At 39.3% G+C, this 18,845-nt stretch overlaps 1 protein-coding gene across 2 annotated transcripts in view; it reads left to right on the forward strand.

The window, feature by feature from the left end:
- Nucleotides 1-9,008: 9,008 nt before the first annotated feature.
- PPP2R2B (protein phosphatase 2 regulatory subunit Bbeta) overlaps nt 9,009-18,845 on the forward strand; it is a 383,456-nt gene continuing 373,619 nt past the window's right edge. For both annotated transcript variants that reach the window (XM_006922957.1, XM_006922958.1), the window contains exons 1-2: nt 9,009-9,271; nt 9,393-9,470. In XM_006922957.1, coding sequence (XP_006923019.1) covers nt 9,421-9,470 — 50 coding nt within the window. In that variant the 5' untranslated portion in view covers nt 9,009-9,271; nt 9,393-9,420. The remainder of the gene's footprint in view (nt 9,272-9,392; nt 9,471-18,845) is intronic.

Consider the following 18,845-nt stretch of genomic DNA (forward strand, 5'->3'; position numbering starts at 1 on the left):
CTACTGGAGGCTGGAGAGATCTTCTCATGCATGGGAGGGGAAAATTAAAAATGAACCACAGTGTTTCCTCTTAAATGCCCCTCTTACTGCCACCTTTGGTACTTGGCATGTTTATAAGAAAAATCTGAATTTACTAATTTACCAATACTAGTGTATGCTTCATTCACCAAAAGAACTCTGATATTCCTTTTAATTAGCAAGCTTCCCTCGTACATGTTGGATAGAATCTGGTCGCAGAAATTCAATCTGCCTTTTACAACAGAGGCACCTGATGGGCATATCATGAAGAAGTAGGCCTGGATTCTGATTCCAGCTTTGCCACACTTAGCCATATAACCTTGACCTCTCCATGCTTTTATTTCTTTGCTTGCAGTTACTTACCCTATGGGGCTGTCATGAGAACTGTATGAATCATGTCTCTCTTGGTGCCCAGCACAGAGCAGAACCTCAACAGATAGCAGCTCTAGCGTGAGAAGGCCATGTCTAATGTCTAATGGGAACTCAGTGTTGGTGTTTATGCATTTCTGTATGCATGTTTCTACTAGATGTTACCTCTGTGGGTATATACACCAGTGGCAATTTGTAGCTTCATTTTACAAGAAGCCGGTATCAGGTATGCTTACTTCCTGTAAGCATAGGATCCGGGGACATATTTTAAATGACCACCCCTTGCAGTATTTTTCACGTCTGCAGATTCTAAGTTTTCACTTTCTGTTTCCGTTTGCTGTCAGAGCATTATTTTAGCTTCTAACTTTGCAGATTCGCGCTTCATCTCCTTTATTCCATAGCAAGGAAAGAATGTTGAGAAAGCGAGCGAAGGACAAAGATAACAAGTTAGGCTGTACCTGCTGAGCTGGCTGGAATGCCTTCCTTATTTTGACGTGGCACTGTTTGATCATCCGGTTTTCAAATGCGCTCATTGCTTTCCATCTTGCCAACTTTTTGATTATTTTCTTCCTTCAGCAAGAAAAAAACAACCACTTCATTTGCCATATAGTTTCATTGAATTTATGGCAGCCGTCACAAAATAAAATAAAAACTTCACAAACACAAATATAGCAAATCCTAGGATTAGGTTAGCTCTGAAGTTTTAGAAACTTCTTCAAAGCCTTTATTTGAGAAGTGGACTTCATCTGCATATTTCATAAGCATAATACAAATGTATTATTTATCAGGTGGTCTAGGCATGCCTGTTCAAATGAATGGTTGCAAATTCACCCTTCATTTTAAAGTCTGCCTTGTAAATCCATCCCCCAACTTGCAGGAAAAGTGGGCCTTTCAACCCTACTTTCCCTGATCTATTCAGAAGACTCTAGGCCCCATACTGTGAGTGACTTTTCTCAGGATTACATGCCTGTGGGTTTGTAGAGAATGGCTTCCATTATATAAAATTACAAAATACAAAATAATTTACAATGTCAAAATTGCCCGCTCCCATTGGGCCTCAGCTCATCTGAACTTTCACTCACGGTGATACCCATCCCAAAGATGGCCTTACAAGCTTTCAGACAGAAGTATGATTTCACACTTAGGCGATTTCCATTGTCAATGACTCAGGACTTGAGAGTTTCATGCCTTGACAGCATGTCTAACTTTTATGTACAGGCCAGAGAAGAAATCCAGTTTGAGCTGGTGCTCATTCCTATTGGTCTCAGATCCCATGGGCCAGAGAAAACCATGCCTCCCAGATTGAAGGCAATTGATAAGTGAATAATCAGTACAGGAGAAAACACATTTAAGTGAGCAGGCCATTGTTTAACTTTTTGCCACTTGTGCTTCATAATTCTCTATTCATTTTAAGGGAAGCAATGCAGTAAGTATGATAGCTATTTTTAAATGCGATTGCCCTCTTTGGTGAAATGTAACTGCAAGCAGAAAATGCTGAAAATGGAGGCGTATTTGCTAAAGAATCTACCAAGACTTCTTTTTGGCAAGATGTTTTCTTTCAGGATGCTAGAAGATGCTTTTTATCCTTTTAGGGCCACGTGACGTTCTTTGTGTTATAGGGAGTGAGACAGTGGTACAGTGACAAAGTGCTGGTGCTGAATCCTGGCTCCCGTCCGCTTGCCTGTCATGTCATGTATCTGAGCACTGGTTTTTACTTGTGGGAACAGCTTCCACCATGGCATTAAATAGCTTCTACTCCTTCTATTCTAATTCAATCAAACAATCACTTCCTGATCTTCTAGTAGGCGTCAGAAGGTGTGTAGACATTAAAGGTGAAAGAATAAATAAGACACAGGCCCTGCCCTCCAAGAATTCATAGTCTATAAACACATAAAAATTGTCATAACATAGTGCTCTCTCTGCTTTGATACTTGATATTGGGCTAAAGGTTGAAAGTAGTGAGCCAGAAGATGAGTAAAATGGCTTGTTCTGAACCGACTGACTTCTTAAAATCTAAAAGTGGCTGTTTGGGTTTTATTGCTAAAGAAATAAAAATGACCGTGTAACCATGCAGATATAACAACCGTTTCTCCATCTGTATATGAGGTAGTGGATCCTGCTGTAACTAAATAAACAGTGGCTTCAACAAATTAAATTGGATTTTTTTTCTTTTTGCTGCAAAAAGCCAGAGGCAGGCTTTGCTGTGTTGGTACAGTGACCTGAAGACACCAGGACCAAGTTCTCTGTGTTCCTTTCTCTTTGGAATGCCAGAATACTGCAATAGTTCCTGTCATCACTACTATTTCAGAAAAGGTGAGCAATTGGGTAAATGGGGGAAAAGTAGCATCTGTATCGTGAGACCAAAATGTTTCCAGATACTCCCAGCAGAAGCAGGAGTCATATAGCCAACCCTAGCTGCAAGGGAGTCTGGGACTACAATTATAGTGTTTTAAAAGGTAGGGCAATGTGTAGCAATGAACAAAATAAGGAATCTCTTAGTAAGATAGAAGGAAAGGGTGGATATGGCATCGTCAACCAGAAGTTGAAACACACCATTTTGTCATAAGTAAAAAGTAAAATGGTGTGGCTGAAACACACCATTTTGTCATAAGTAAAAAGTAAAGAGACAGTCTCGAAGGGAAAATAATTAACCATCTGAGAAGACGGAGTTTACTGTTCAAATTGGGTTTTGATATCTTATTATAAATAATCTTATTAGAAACCAGAATTACATTATAAATGGTTTCGATTGTGCATGTACTTTTAAAATTAGTTTAATAATATGTGTCACCTGACTGATATGACATGATGAGAAACAAAATATTTATTGTCTCTTGAAGTAGTCTTCTATGGTCATTTAAATTTCTTTTCTCACAGATCCTTTAAGAAGTTTTTAAAGAATCTTTTATATTGCTATTAGTCAGTAGTAATAAAATAGGAACCAGTGGCTTAAGACGTTTGGTTTCACAGGTTAATAACTGCCTTTTGTGGAAAATGTGGTCTGAGGGAGTCGTGTGTGGGAAAGATACATTTGAGGTCACAGCGATGATGGGATGCCACTTTGGGAAGCCAGGAACCTCTTCAGGCCAATGAGTGTTTTGATTGGATGGAAACATAAGCAAACAAAATCATTCTGAAAGCACTCGATAAAAGGACAAAGTGTATGTTTTTTTCACCAAGGACTAATCTATGCAAGAAAATATCCAGGGGGTGGCTCCATAGTGTAGTGGTTAGCATGTCTGCTTTACACGCAGAAGGTCCTGGGTTCGCACCCCAGGTGGAGCCATGGACCATACTCTGGGAGTGTGTGGGAGGAGACGCCCCACCTTCAGAGATCCAGTTCTTAAGGGAAACCCACAACATTCATAGGTCAGGTTTGGAAGTTGTGGGGCGAGGGGGCAGGGAAAAAAAAAACAAACAAGAAAATATCCAATGGTTAAAAAAGGGTGAAGAGAACAGATAAGCACAGTCTAGATATCTGTTCAGCACTCATTGCTAATCTACTAAAGTGAGATGCTTGGGCCTGCAAGAACATTTTAAAAAATCTTATTCTACTTATTGGACTTCTGCTTTGGCCAGAATGGAATAACAGGAATTGGATTTGCCCTATTTCCTGTAACAAATAAACAAAAAGATAAGGTGTACTAAGCAATGGTTTTCAAGACATTGGAGAGCAGACAATGAAGGACAGTGATCTCTCCGAGAGCGGGAAGGATGACGTCAGCTCCTTAACTACCCCTAGCTTACTGCCTTGAGAGAGTTTCTAGGCCATGGCATAAAGAAGGGGAACTCAGGCTCATCCCAGAAGATTCCTTGAGTCGAGATGGAACTGAGAATCAGATCAAGGAAGCTGGAGTTTACAGGAACTGGACATGAGAGATCTACACATAAAGACAACTCCAGAGAAGTGTAAAGGCTTCACATTAAGTATCAGCAGAGTACTGACCAATGTATACATGTGAAGAAACTGCAGGAGCCACCCCAGAGGATGAGAACGAACAGATGAACAGGACCCAGTGCTCACACAGGGCCAGGAGTCGTGCTTGTTCCCTCCCACCAAACTGGAAAACCTCATTATTCATAGGACATCCTGTAATGTGCTCAGACAGGTGTGGCCTCAGGAGTGAAAATAATTAGCCCTCCACTAAACTGAGCTTGGTTCCACTAAATAAATCTTAAAAGATCATGTTGTTTCCAAGTAACTTAATTGCCTCCCAGAAGACAGATAAAAAGAAGATATTTATAGGAAAACAAAAATATACGGTAGTCAACAAGGTAAGATTCACAGTGTCTGTCTTCCAATAAAAAATTACCAGGCACTCAAAGGAAAAGTAGAATACAACCCATAATGAAGAGAGAAATTAATCAATTGAAACTAACCCAGAACTAACACAGATGTTAGAGTTAGCAGACTAGGGCATTAAAATGATCATTTTAACTCTGTTACATGCATTAAAAAATTAAGTTGAGACAAAGAAGAAATAAAAAGACACAAATTGATTAGAGGAACTGTTGTGACAGTTTAGCCAATTAACAATTTTCTTAATTGTCAATTGAAATCTTCCAGTAAGTTAAACCCAGTAAAATCAATCCAGTGATGATTTCATTCTAATATTTCTAATGGTTGATTCAATCCAGTGCAAGGGAAAAATTCGATGAAAAAATCTGACATACTTATGTTCACTGCTTGTCCCTATTCTTCACAAGCTCCTGGCAAATTAAGGACATATAAATGACTTGTCTTTACTAAACACAGTAGCAATTGCTATGATTGAGTGATATATAAGAAATTAAGGTAGCAAATAAAATATAAAGCCCTCTCTTTTATTACTTTAAATCTAGAGTCCTCTTGCTTGTAACTGTCTCTGGAGCAGCTGTGTCTCTCCTCTTTGAGATCCGGCATCCTAGACAGGAAGACTTTGGCTCCCAGTTGGGGCATACGTGTTTTAACAAGATAGCCATTGACACTGAGTGCCTGCCTCAAGTTACCGTGGTATCCTTGTAACAACACACACACTCAGAGAGGATTGTACAGTTGTAGGCTCTTTCCATGTAGTGAAATACACATCTACAGCCTGTATCATAGCCAATTTTAAAATAAGTTCTCAGAGAAAATTTCTCTGGGCAAGCATCCCCCTGCTCATTCTCTGCAGAGAGATGCACGCTGCTGATGCCAAGTCCATGAAAATAACTCTTTACAGTGCCCCCCCAATCAATAAGGAGCTTTATTTGCTGCGTGTCACACCCTCTGTTCATTGTGTTCACACAGCCGAGTTGGCACAGAAGAGGCAGCACAAAGGCTGCCTCAACTCCAAAGGCCTGCTGCGTGGTACAAGGAGACAAGGCCGTGTTGGATGCAGGAGCTCGGAGATCCGGCTCCAAATCTGCTGTTAACTCACTGGGTGGCTGAGCCCCCTCTGGGTCTCAGTGTCCTCTGCTTTTAAACGAAGCAATTGGACCAAATAATCCCTGAGGGCTGACCCAGTGCAGAAATCAGTAATTACATGATCTCAGAAAGAGGATAGCTGTGTGACATCAGTGAGCTGACCCCTTGTCTTTCAGTAAGTGAGATCAGGACCTTCCTGAGCCATAGTTGTGGGGAGGATTGAGTATCTTCCAGGATGTTTAGCCACTGGATCTGCACCGGCCTCTTGGTAGAGAATGTTCCTTATTGACATCGTTACCATAGCAACTGGAGTGCCATTTGGCACCGAGGTTTAGGGAAGCTGTCAGGGTCTGTAATTTAAGAGAAACAGGTTTTCCCTCCTCACAATGTCAGCTAATTTTCCCAGTCATCCACGTTAGCAATCACATACACATCTCTAAAGAGCATTCATTAAATCTAGACAAATATCTCACCAAACCAGCACCACGAGCGGTAGCCTGGTAGTCAAAGGGAATCTGGTATAAGAATTGGAATTCTCACCTCGGAGTCCTAAGTCTGCACCTAAAGTAACTCTACTGTGCTGTGAGTTCTTTCCCCTCTCAGAGTCTTGCTTCTGGATCCGCCAAATGGTAAAGAAGGACTAGGTGTTCTCTACAGTATTTTCAGCTCCAATGTTCTAGCCAGAGGTTTGCAAATTGGTGAACCAAAGACCATGTTAGCCTGCAGATATGGCACGTTTGCCCTATGTTATGTCAGGCATATAGTGTTCTAATTCTAATTGCTTAAAAATTTAAAAAATTGGAGTTTTCACATAATAATCCAGATTTCTGACATCTTCTGGGAAAAAAAGTAAAAAATCAGTTGATCTGACCACTGGGCTGAAACCCTCCATGGTAGCTCTCAGCCGGATATGAGTCCTCTAGGGCCTACCACATCTACCACCCCAGAGCTGATCACTGACTCAGGTCAAATGTCACCTCCATTGAGCATCTTACAGCTGGCCAGCTTTTGTCACTGATGTTTTAACCCATCTAGGCATTCGTGTTTTTTGAGCTATTGTTTAGCACTTTTAGGATAGAGATGTCATGGTCCAAACTCTCTATACCATTAATGTCATCATTTGGCAATGATTTTTGTAGAGGACAGAAGCTAGGTCCAATCAAAGACTGCCCTGGACAAGAAACTGACAAAAACGTTGGCTGCCTTGCTCTCTCACGCTAATCAATCAGGCCCAGGCAACCATATCTAGGGGTGATGGTCAGAACTCTCACTGACAGTGACTGGTCACATGATCCCTTGCTCTGGGACTCACAGCAAGTTCGTAATTTTCTGTGACTTGGTCTTTCACATATGAAATAAGTTGATTTCACACAAGCTTCCTTCTAAAGATAAATTCCCGGAAGCAATACAAATATCTATACATAGGCTCATATTTAAATCTGCCTAGGTGTGTACATGTTTCAGAGTTGTGTATGTCTGCTTACTTTAAAGTACACGTTTGCGGTGATAGGTAGCGTGTACACCCAGAGTCATAACTAGTGATATAGAAACGGTGCCAGGACAAAAGTTCAGGAGAACCTCATCTGTGGCTGGTGTTCCCTAAGAGACCAAATTCAACAGTCGAATTGGCAGTTTAGAGAGGGCCGGTGACAGCGATTCACAAAGAATAAGAACTTCCAAAGTATGTCTGATGCTAAAATCCAACGCCAGAGTGAGAAGTACAAGTAGCGATCAACTGGATTGCGAATGTGGTCTTTCACTGCACTCCATAATAAATGCTGCCAAGGGCCTTCCTTCTTCCCTCCAGAGGCTGATTTTATTGGGAAATTTTAGCCCCATGTAGTCTTAGAGGAGACAAAGTTACTTTAATAATTGACATCCGAAACTATTCCAGCTCAGCCTTCTAAATGAGACTCCAGTCGAAGGTGCACAGCCTCCCTGGCCTAAGGGCCTCACTGTTGAATGGGCCAGCTGACCGGTGCACTGGGGTACTGGCATTTAATGGGCAAGCTAACCTTGGCTCACTGGGGGTATTAGCATTCTGACAGCTTACATGGAAATCCCAGCTCTGCCACATCCTAAGTATGACCTCAGTTACCAAAACTTCCTGAGCCTCAGTTTCTTCATCTGTAAAATGGGGTTATAAGAGTACTCTCCTCACAGATCTGTGTGAAAATGGAGTAAACCATGTAAAAAGTGTTTTGCACAGTGCCTGCCTCATAGCAAATAAGTGAAAATTTCTCAGCTAATATTCTCATTTTTACTATTAAACTTTGTAGAATCCTTGCTAATAATAATAGTAATATCCTTTTTTCAGTTGCTTGACTATGCTAAGCACATTTGATATCCACAGCAACTCTGAGAGAAGGGTACTATTATTATTATTGCCATTTTTAACTAGGAAAACAAAATTTCATCATGGGTAGGAACTTGTCCCAGGTCAAAGGCAAATCTCATCTGACTACAAAGTATGCTCTTAATGATGATGCTCTCTTGTTCCATCAAATATGGTGGCATTTGGGGAACAACTCTACTCTTACGTGACTCGGTGAATGAAGGGGTTCATTTTCAATAAAAGTCTGCTGCTGACAATAAGGATAGCTACTCAGTATATATTTTAGAGCATCAATTTGGTTTTGATATTTGGTATTTTTCCTAGTAATATAATCATTCTTAAATTCATACACTCTCCCAAAATTTGACTCTGCAATATTGTAAAAAGGAGAACAGCTATGCCGTTGAGAAGCAAACTGGCACCAGTGCCATGCAGAAGCGTTCAGAAAAGGACCTTTTTGACTTAAATACACATATTATAAATGTATTAGTATATATATTAGCATATCTATTAGTATTGGTTACATATATTTGTAGAAAGTAGAAGTCATAATAAGCCAGAAAATTTCACCCTGCCAAAGATCCAATTCAAATTTGAAACAGAAATCCTAATGGAATAAAGTAGGCCCCATTTGTCAGCAACGGACTCCCCAAGTCTGTATTAGCCACCCCACCCCCATCTCTAACCTTTGTTTGTTTGCCTCTACTCTCCAGTCAGCTCTGATTTTGGCATCCCGTCAAGAAGTGAACAAGAGAGATGGAAGTTCTCTGAGTATCTGACCCCTTACTGGCTGTTCAGCCATGCAAGCTGTGAAACCAGTTTTTTTTTTTTTTTTTTTAAATGTTGCCTTTCTTTTTCTCTCACCCTTCTGAGGAACTGCCTCTTTCTCCTCCTCACCACCACAGAAGGAAAACAATCAAAAGCATTAGTATTCTCATGAAAAGGGGCAGTCACACGGGGTGTGACTGCAGGCCAGTTGTAACTGCTCTAGGATGCTGCCAGGGGCTGAGAAGGGACAAACTCCAATTGCTCCAGCTCAGACTAGTCCTGGCGTGGTCAGATGGAGGAGACAGAGCAGTGATTCATAGCAGGACGTGCTACTTGCAGACCGAACCATTCTCCCAGGCCTCATTAGGGTCTCCTCTGTGACAAGATGATACCTGGTATGCACACCTCCCACTAGAAACGCATGGATTTCACTACGTGTTTCTCTTCTTCTTGGCCTTTTAAGAGCAATAGGGAACTCTGAACCCAATCTGAAGAGTCTTCTTGTGTCACTTTCAGGAGTCGGGGCGCTCACCCAGGACACACTATGGTGCTTCAGTCAAGTGAAAGGCACCATCGAGATTGGAGCCACGGAAGGTAGGAGACAACTCCCTCACCCCTTTTCTTGCCTCCTTGGGGGTTTGTGCTGGTTCCAGATTTGAAAACTTTCATCTTTGTGTCCATGAATGTAAGTCTCTCCATCAGCACTAGCAATGGCTTTATTCATTTCTTTCTACCCTTTTTTCCTGTTGAAGTTGATTTTATTTCCACTAAAATAAACTTTTGGTGCAATAGGTTTTCAGAGAGAGGCTAAACTAGGCAAGTCTTATTTCAGGATGGTCTCCAGCTCTGCAGAATTCTGAGTCCAAAGATTTCAAGACGTCACACAGAGGTTAAGTTCCTCCTTCCACTCTGTGTTGAGCATCACTTACGACTACACATGAAACACACAGGGGAATCAGAAGTCAAGCCTAGTCGTATAACTTTGGGTACTTTGGGTCCCAATATCAGCATATAATTGCCTTTCTGGCTCTCAACAGATTTTCTTGTTCCAGGGCCCTTTTCCTGGAATAGTGCATTCGTTTTCCTCCTCCTGAAGAACTCGTTTTTAATTCTCTTCATTTTCTTCCCTTACTAGCCTGAGCTTGGAGACCTCTATAGCTCTCCCAAAGAATGTCTGCATTTCAAAAGAGCTGAATGATAGGGAATTGGAAGGAACTAGAATAGTACTTCTGGGTGTTTTAAATTACGGTTTAGCTGTTCTAGCGGAATGCAGTAAAGGTCGTCTCCAGAAGTTTTCACTGCTTCGGTGGTAGGTGTAGATACCAGATGTGGCACAGCACAGGTCTAAAACTAAGTTTGATGAGCGAGGAAGTGAACAGTTGACGGAGTTGAACTTTAGTATGGAAACTCACAGGCATGAATGCATGTAAACTTTGAGGTCACTCCATAGCATCTTAATTCTGAGTAAAATAATTCAAATGAAAATTATTTTGAGTAATTTGTAGGAGGTGTTTTATCTGTAATCTTGCTGTAATTCATTTTTAGACACTGAGTATAATGGTGGATACCTCAAAACCAAATGATTTATGTCTAAAGAGTGGGAAAAGCACACCAAAATAAGTTAATGATTAAATCTATAAAATTATACTTTTGGATGGCATCTTCTATTTTTCAGATATACTATCAATTGGAGCTTCAAAAATGGTCCTCATAAAGCCTCTACAAAGGAGAAAGAACAGGCTTTATTAGGCGCATTTTATGCTCATCTAATCAAAAATATTTGTGAGTGCCTTCTACATGGCAGTGCTGTCCTAGGCATTAAAGATGGAAAAGAGAAAAAAAACGGCTTATCTCTAACCTCATGAATCTTGAGAAAACTGAAGCTCAGGTTAACTAGTTGTTTTAAATCTTGGCCACAATTAAAAATGACTTGTACTTTTTAAGTAATAGAGATTTTCAGTTCTCCCACGGGCTACTGAGTTAGAGGTGTGAAGACTAGGGTGACACAATGCGTTTAAAGGAGCTACCCAGATGATTTTGATGCAGTGGACTGGCTTTGGGGGCCACGAGGCTAGAGATTTGTTGCAGGTTATCGATTATTGTCAGACTCTGGACTTAAATCTTGTCTTCGTGTTTGGCTCCTACCAATTACAAGGATTCTGAGTGTCTATTCAAGCAAGAGGTCTTATCAGCTGAGAAATTACCATGTGGCAAGCACTCTACTAAGTGCTTAAGACACGTTAAAAGGTAATGTAGGAACAGCACTTACCACAGTGCTTGATACTTCATAAGTACTCAATATTTGTAAGCTGTCGGAAATATCATTATAATTAGACCCTCGTGCTAATTTAATCCTCACAAAAATCTGATGAGAAATAGATATATTTATTCCCACTTTACCTATGAGGATATTGAAACTAAACACCAAGGAAAAGACTAAGTTCTTTGCCAAAGTCTCCATAGCTAATGAACGGTGAGCTGGGTTTTGATGCTCGTCTATAGGACTCCAAAGCCCCAGCTCTTTAAACATTGTTTTGAAGATAGAGTCTCACTTAGCTGTTTGGAACGAGGCCCAAGAATCTGCATTTTTCTCACATGCTCTTAGATGACCATCATGAATATAAGTGAACTGAGGATAGGTTTAAATGTTTATTGAATATAATTTAATAAGTAGACTGCTTAAACTAACTGTTAACTGAGTCATAGAGTCAGAGTCAGAATAACAATCAAGCCTGACTTTGGAAAAATCATATCAAAGTGACGAATAAAGGTAGAAATGTTTTCTGAGAGGATAATCAGGTTAGACACCAACACACTGCCAGTGTCATCTCGGTTCCTTAGCCAACATATTTTTGATGTCATTTAACCTGCACTAACACTGCCTCAATGGTAGTTAAATATTTAAGTCAATTATTGAATGACTTTCACTTGATAAAAATCGAGGTTCTTAAAAATCAGATTCTACACAAGTTGGTTTTCTACACTGATCACAGTCAATAGAAATTATTCAATTTTCTCTTTCACTTTTTTTCTGCTATTGACTTTTTCATTCCATTTTTACCACTTTTCAACTGGTGACCTTGGCCAAATCACTTAATGTCTCTATGCCTAAATTCCTTGTCTGCAAAATGGTAATAATAATATAGGTATCTATTAGGATGGCTATAAGGGCTAGGTAAATTAAAAATACACACACACACAGTATCTAGATCAGGGATCCCCAATCCCTGGGCCGAGAACTGGAACCAGTACTTGGCCTGTTAGGAGCCGGGCCTCACAGCAGGAGGTGAGCGGCAGGCAAGGAGCAATGCTTCATCTGTATTTGCGGCCGCTCCCCAGCATTAGCATCACCGCCTCAGCTCCACCTCAGATCATCAGGCATTAGATGCTCATAAGAGCACTCGTTTGTCCCTGGCGCCAAAAAGGTTGGGGACCGCTGAGATTGTGATAAGATGATCAAATTGCATTATTTGCTATTATTATATTATAAAGGCAGAGCTGAGACTAGATGAAGTGACAAAAATAAATATTTTAAAGCGATATTTTCTGAAAATCAGAATTAATGCAAAGAATCCATGATGAACAAAATATCAAAATGTTAAATAAAGACGAGATCAGTATTACTGATTTATTTTTCCTTTCGCTTCAGGTTCCAATGCAGTTTAGCGTGGTACTGACTGCTAATTTTTCTTAAATAAATGTCTTGTGTATCAGCTGGTAGGCTAGAATTTTTCACCTTCCAAATTATTCAATAGGATATTAAATAAATGATACTATGAATTCAGCAATAAACATTTAATGAGTGCTTATTAGATCCAAGGCACTTCCCCATAAAGTGAAAGAATTATAAAGATAAATAAAATATAATCCAAGCTCTCAAGAAATGTACTATTTAACAAGAGACAGGAATTGCGACATAAAAATAAGACATTATATCGATAAATATATTACAGGGCAAGGTGAGCTGAAGACAAAGTTCTTGACTAGAGACTAAAGAGTTTTGAATACAGAAGAGGTAGAAATCTCATATATTTGGAGGGACAAAGATGGACTTAGTGGGAAGAAGGCATTTAAGATAGAACCTACATGATTTTAAAAAATATAACATTTATTCCTTTTTTCTGATTACTAAAACAATATGTTCTCAGAGTAAAAAATTTAAATATAACTAAACAAAAAAATCAGAAATAAATTCATTCATAACTCCACCAATCACAGATCAACAGTGATAAAAGTTTGTAGTATATTTATATATATTTAAATATATATATATTTATATATATATAAATATATATATATTCATCAATTCAGTCAACAAACGTACTATGTAACAGACACTGTGAAAGGGACTGGTTAGTTTATAATGAACAAAATCATGATTTTTTTGTTTGTTTTACTGAAATGGAGTCATTCTAGAAATACTATTTTGTAAATAGATGTTTTTTACTTAACAGTATATAATGATCATCTTTCATATTTTGAACAACAGGCACCCTAATTTATTTACTTGAGTTTTCAAGATTTATAACATCCTAAATAGCTACTCTGTATTTATCCAGAAAAAGCTATGTGGTACAGTGATTAAGAGCATATGTTTTACAAAAAAAAGCGTAGGTCAAAATTTGGTCTCACTTATTGGCACAGATCAAGTTACTTCAAATGTTTCATGATTTCATTTCTTGATATGTAAAATTTAAGTAACAAATTCTACCTTGAAAGATTGCTATAAGAATATAATTAGACAGACACTTTAACAACACAGCACATAGAAAATCTTCTGTTGTTATGGTTAGTCACTATGATTATATCGTTGGGATATACTCTCAAAAGCAGAATTCCTTGATTAAGTTTCATGCAAGCATGATTTTAAGATTTTTTAAAATTTAAAATATCAATGGTCTTTTAGAGAAATTAATAACTTACATATCCATTGTCACTATATAACAATGCCCATTTTCCAGACTCTTCAATTTAAAGCATTTAAAAATTAGATTTATAACCCCTTGTCATTGAAGGAATTTAGAGATTAAATGTATACCATTAAAATAAGTTCTTACTGGAATTCTGATGAGGGATAACGTGGCTTTATTTGAGTGTCTACTTAATTGACACTCTTTTTCTTTGATATGCAAGTAAAAAAATTATAACGAGAAAATTGGCCAATAAAAAGTAGAAAAATAGAAGGTCATTTATGCTTTGATGAACACTAAGAAAGACGTAAACAGTGTGGCATGAAGGCGTTCTTAGAGGGGTCACTTCAGTAAGGGCACCAGTGAAGGCTTTTCTAAGGAGGTAGCACCTGATCCGACGCCTGAAGGATGGGAATGAGAGCGTTCAAAGAATCATGCGTCGGTCATTGTAGGTAGTAATAAAACAAGCACTGTAGAAGCCCAGCAGCAAGAGAAAGAGTGATATTTTCAAAGCTTTGAGAGTCCAGTGTGGCTGGAGCTGGGTGAGAGGGAGCTGTGTGCTCTGAAGGGAGGCAGAGAGGTAGGAAAGGTCTAGATCTGGCAGGACATTTTAGGTCACTTTACAGGGTCTGGGTTTTATTTTGAGAATCGTGGAACTCCTTGTCATTGAAGGAATTTAGAGATTAAATGTATACCATTAAAATAAGTTCTTACTGGAATTCTGATGAGGGATAACGTGGCTTTATTTGAGGGGAAAAGGTGAAGATGATGAGAAAGGCAGAGACTCCAGACATATTTTGGAGATAATAGACTGGATTTTAGCAGAGAGATAAAGGAATTAAGACAGCCTCCAGCTTTTGGCCTTGAACAATTGGGTGCTTTGTGGGCACCAACTGTTGGGATCAGTAAACCTGAAAAAGAAACATATTTGGGGATATAGACGAGGCAAGACATGATTTCCTCTGCCCTCCTAGGTTTGATAGCTGTGTCCATGAGATAAACTGAAAACAGACAGATTAACAGAACAAAAGATATATATAAATTTATTATTTTTAATATTACATACACGCAGGCATCGCAGGGGGAAAAATGTGAATACTCAAAAAGGCAGTGAGAGTCGAGAGCTTACATACCTTCTTAATAGGGAAAGGGGAACAGGGTTGTAGAGCTCTTAGAGGAGAGTAAATGATTTTTAAGGGAAGATGAATGGACCTTTAGAAAAATAGATGGGAGTTATGATTGTTTGTGACAAAATTTGTCTGGGCGTGGTGTCTACCTCTAGTCTCCTCTTCTGTGATAAAAATCAATCTTCCCTGGTTGATAAAACTCCTGGAGAGAATTTATGATGATTGGGGTCCTTCTGGAGGATCTGTCTTTAGGCAGACAAGGGGAATGCAGAGAAAGCCTCTCCCTACATGTGCTGTTTTACAAGTGCCTTCAGCTCTAAGTAATCCATATACCAAAGCAGCATATTTTGGGGTGGCCTATCTTGAACTCCTTCTGGGAGAAAAATCGTAAGCTTTATTCTGAGCATATTAATAGTGAAATTATTATAAGATACTCAGGTGTAGATGCCAAGGAGGAAGTTGTATATGAGTGCGGCTCTTCAGAGAGAGAATACAAGATGGAGATAGAAATTCGGGGGGCACCAGCACATAGGTGGCATTTGGAACCAGTAAACTGGATGGAATTGTATAAATCATTGCAAACCACACTGACATGCTGTCAACAAACCACTTGTCAGTAGCCCGAAGCTTTCATCGTTTTGTTGTGGTTTAGTTCTCAGGAGACACACATTGAAAGGTTCACCATGTGCAATTTTTGCATTTGGCTTGCCTAGCCTGCACGTTTCATATAATATACGATTTTATCTCATGAAGTGTTATACAGTGTCATCATAGGAGCACTTTACATGCTGGAAATTTCCCCCTCCGGACATCAGACCATGTCTTCAGATTTGGTGTATGATTCTGTGAGCAAGAGGGAGTCAGACTTACCTGATGGGATTTCTGGGTTATTTTTTCTTCAGCTATAAGATATGGTCTTTTTTTTTTTCTTTCCGATACTTCAATTATAGGATACTTTGTTCATTCTTCATTCTGCAGTTCTTTAATATCTGTCAATATAGTTCGTTTCATCTTATTTGTGGGAAATAACAGTGACATTTGTTCTGTTTTAATCCACGAGCATGGCCTTCTTTTCTTCCACTCTCGCTGAAAAGATGACTCATGTAGAGGGAAGCACAAGGCATTCTATTGATTCAGTTTTCTAATGAGAGAAAAATATCAATTCGTTTGCCAATGCGAGGTGCATTCCATGCACCCTAAACTAAAAGCTGATGATTTGCGAGTGACTTCCTAGCAAAGACTTCTACCTAAAATGTTTATAAGTTTGATATTTGTACTGATGTTTGAGAAACTTGAGGATAATAGAAATGATTTTTCAGCTTTCCTTCAGTGATTATGACTTTTTGCTTTCACCAAAACAGAAAAATGCGGTTGGGTTATCTCAAAGAAGTACAAAGACAGTGACCTTCTCATTTTATAGAAAGAAGTCACGACTGACAAACTTTCTTAGGTGTTTATGCAACATAAATGGCACAGGGTGATTGTGACTTTACCTACAGATCTTAGCCACAAGGGTATAAAATAAAGCCTAGCTTGCCTCACTCTTCTGGGATATAGGATGCAATGGTGACTGTGTTAAGAACTCCAGTTTTAAGAAAAAGAACTCTTGTCTTTGGACAGAAGCTTTCTAGATCAATGACCTCAAGCCACCAACACAGGCACCAATTTGAACTTGAGTTATCCCTAACTTTTAAACTGGGTTCAGCTCGCCAGTTAGTCATCTTAGGTCGCCAGGTGGTTTCCAAACCTTATTGTGCATCTGAATCACCTGGAGAGGATGCTAAAATGCATGTTCCTAGGTCCTACCCCTAGAGAGTCTGACTCAGAAGGTCTGGGATGGAATCAATGAGCTTGCTAATTTCACAGGCATCTCAAATAATTCTAACACAGGTTTGATCCAAGAGACACACTAAGAAATTCTATTCTTTCATCACATCAGAAGGCTATTGTGAGAGCAGAACAGATAGAACATCTGAGCATATTTTGAGTGCTTTTATAAGAAACCAGAATGCCAATAAATACAAGTTACTATGTAGCCCAGTTCTCTTCCCCAGGAGCTGAAGGGAGTGAGCGAAAAGCTTTTCTCTCTGTATGTCAAAAGGAAGCTCGAAATCTCCTCTTTGCATCCAGTAGTTTACAAAGGGATTTCCTAAGCAACTTTACTTTGTACAGGGCTCCAATCTGCTAGAAGCAAAATTGGTCTGATTATGAACAAGTTGCCACAAGATGAAAGCATCTTTCTCAGCTGTGATGGAGGATGACTTGATGCGAGAGAGCTGCAGGCTTGCTGTCCTCTGAAGGTGGCCTGGCTAGAAGTGGACTCGCAAGAAACTTGCCGGGTTTTGTGGGGGAAGGGAAGCAGGTTCTGTGTACAACACTGAACTCAAACATTCTGTTCTCTTTGTAAGCATTAGGTAATGAAACATTTCCAGCCAAGAAAGAGAAAAGGCTCCATGGCAAATATTTATGGAGCAACTACTATGTGCCAGGCACTGGGCTGGAAGCATTTACATGCTCCTGAGGGATATCGACAAGTCAGTTAAAATCCCGTGGAAGAGCTAGAAAAAGAATAAGTTACCCAACCCAATGCACAGTGGCATAGGAGAATGAGCAGAGAAGGCCTGCTAGAGTAACTGGAGGCCAGTCTGAGACGTAAGGAAAGAATAGGAGTTAGTCAGGCTTTTTAGGCTACAGATCTGAGTTTTATGTAGGATTCAACAGTCCTTTAGGGCAAATCACTCATCCTCCCTGGACTATCTTGAGATGATATTGAGACATATTGTGAATAAGATCTTTGAAAGAACTATGCAGTACCTGGCCACGGTAGAGGAATAATAATAATAATAATTCTATTTAATCAGACTTCATTGGACCGGATTCTATAACAATGATTTTCAGTGTATCATCTCATTTCATCTTTGCCACAACGGTAAGGTATGAGGCAATTTAACCTCATTTTACAGTGGAGGAATTTGAGGCTCAGAAAGTTTAGCAGTTTACCCTAGTCACATATCTGTCTGACCTCAGAGTTTGTGTTTTTAACCACGATGAGAGAGCACTCCTCAAAAGTAATCTGGCACAGAGTAAGGGCTCAGTGAATATTTATTGACTGAATGTAGTCTTCAGTAAGTAATAAATGTCAACAAATAAAAAAATACATTGTTACCATCAATACAACAATAATGAAAGTTTTCAGGAGAACAAAATAGCTCATTCAAAGAAATCTGCTACAAATGTACATAGCACTTGTCTGCTTTTAACATGTATGAGTCATTTTACATCCTATAACCCCCATGATAACCAGAGGAGGTTTTATAACCAGATACAAAAGAGATAGTTTAGATATTACAGATACTAGATAGAGCATTCCTCATAGAGATGAGAGTAAAGCAGAGAGCAATAAATTTTAAATTGCCCAAGGTCTCGTTGAGACCAGAAAGCAAACTTTGAATCCTATACCAGTGATTTTTTTACTGCTGATCTTCCACTACATGACATGGATTGATGGCTTTGGGGTGGAGAGTGCTCTGTTCTAGAGGCACTGACTATGAATTTAAAACATGGTTGACCGTCTTGAAAATGCAGGGCACTGGTCACAGGACAGCTCAAGGGAAATCCATCACTCAAGATGCTTTCAGCTTCAACAGAAAAATTCATCTCAAACTATGTGGAACAGTAAAAGAATTATTGTCTCTTCCTTGGTACCACAAACATCTGCTGAGTATCTACTGCGTGCTAGGCATTCTAGGTATTGGAGATTCAGTAGCAGGGGAGATAAGCAATAGACAAAATAAATTAGTAGAATATAAAATATAAGGTTGTAACTGCAACAAAGGAACATAAAGCAATGGGGATGCAGGAGTGTGGATAGTCTCTTAAATAGGATGGTCAAGACTTCATGCAAAAAATGACATCTGAACAATGATATGAAA

Source organism: Pteropus alecto, unplaced genomic scaffold (genome assembly GCF_000325575.1).
Source record: "Pteropus alecto unplaced genomic scaffold, ASM32557v1 scaffold78, whole genome shotgun sequence".
Lineage (NCBI taxonomy): Eukaryota > Metazoa > Chordata > Mammalia > Chiroptera > Pteropodidae > Pteropus > Pteropus alecto.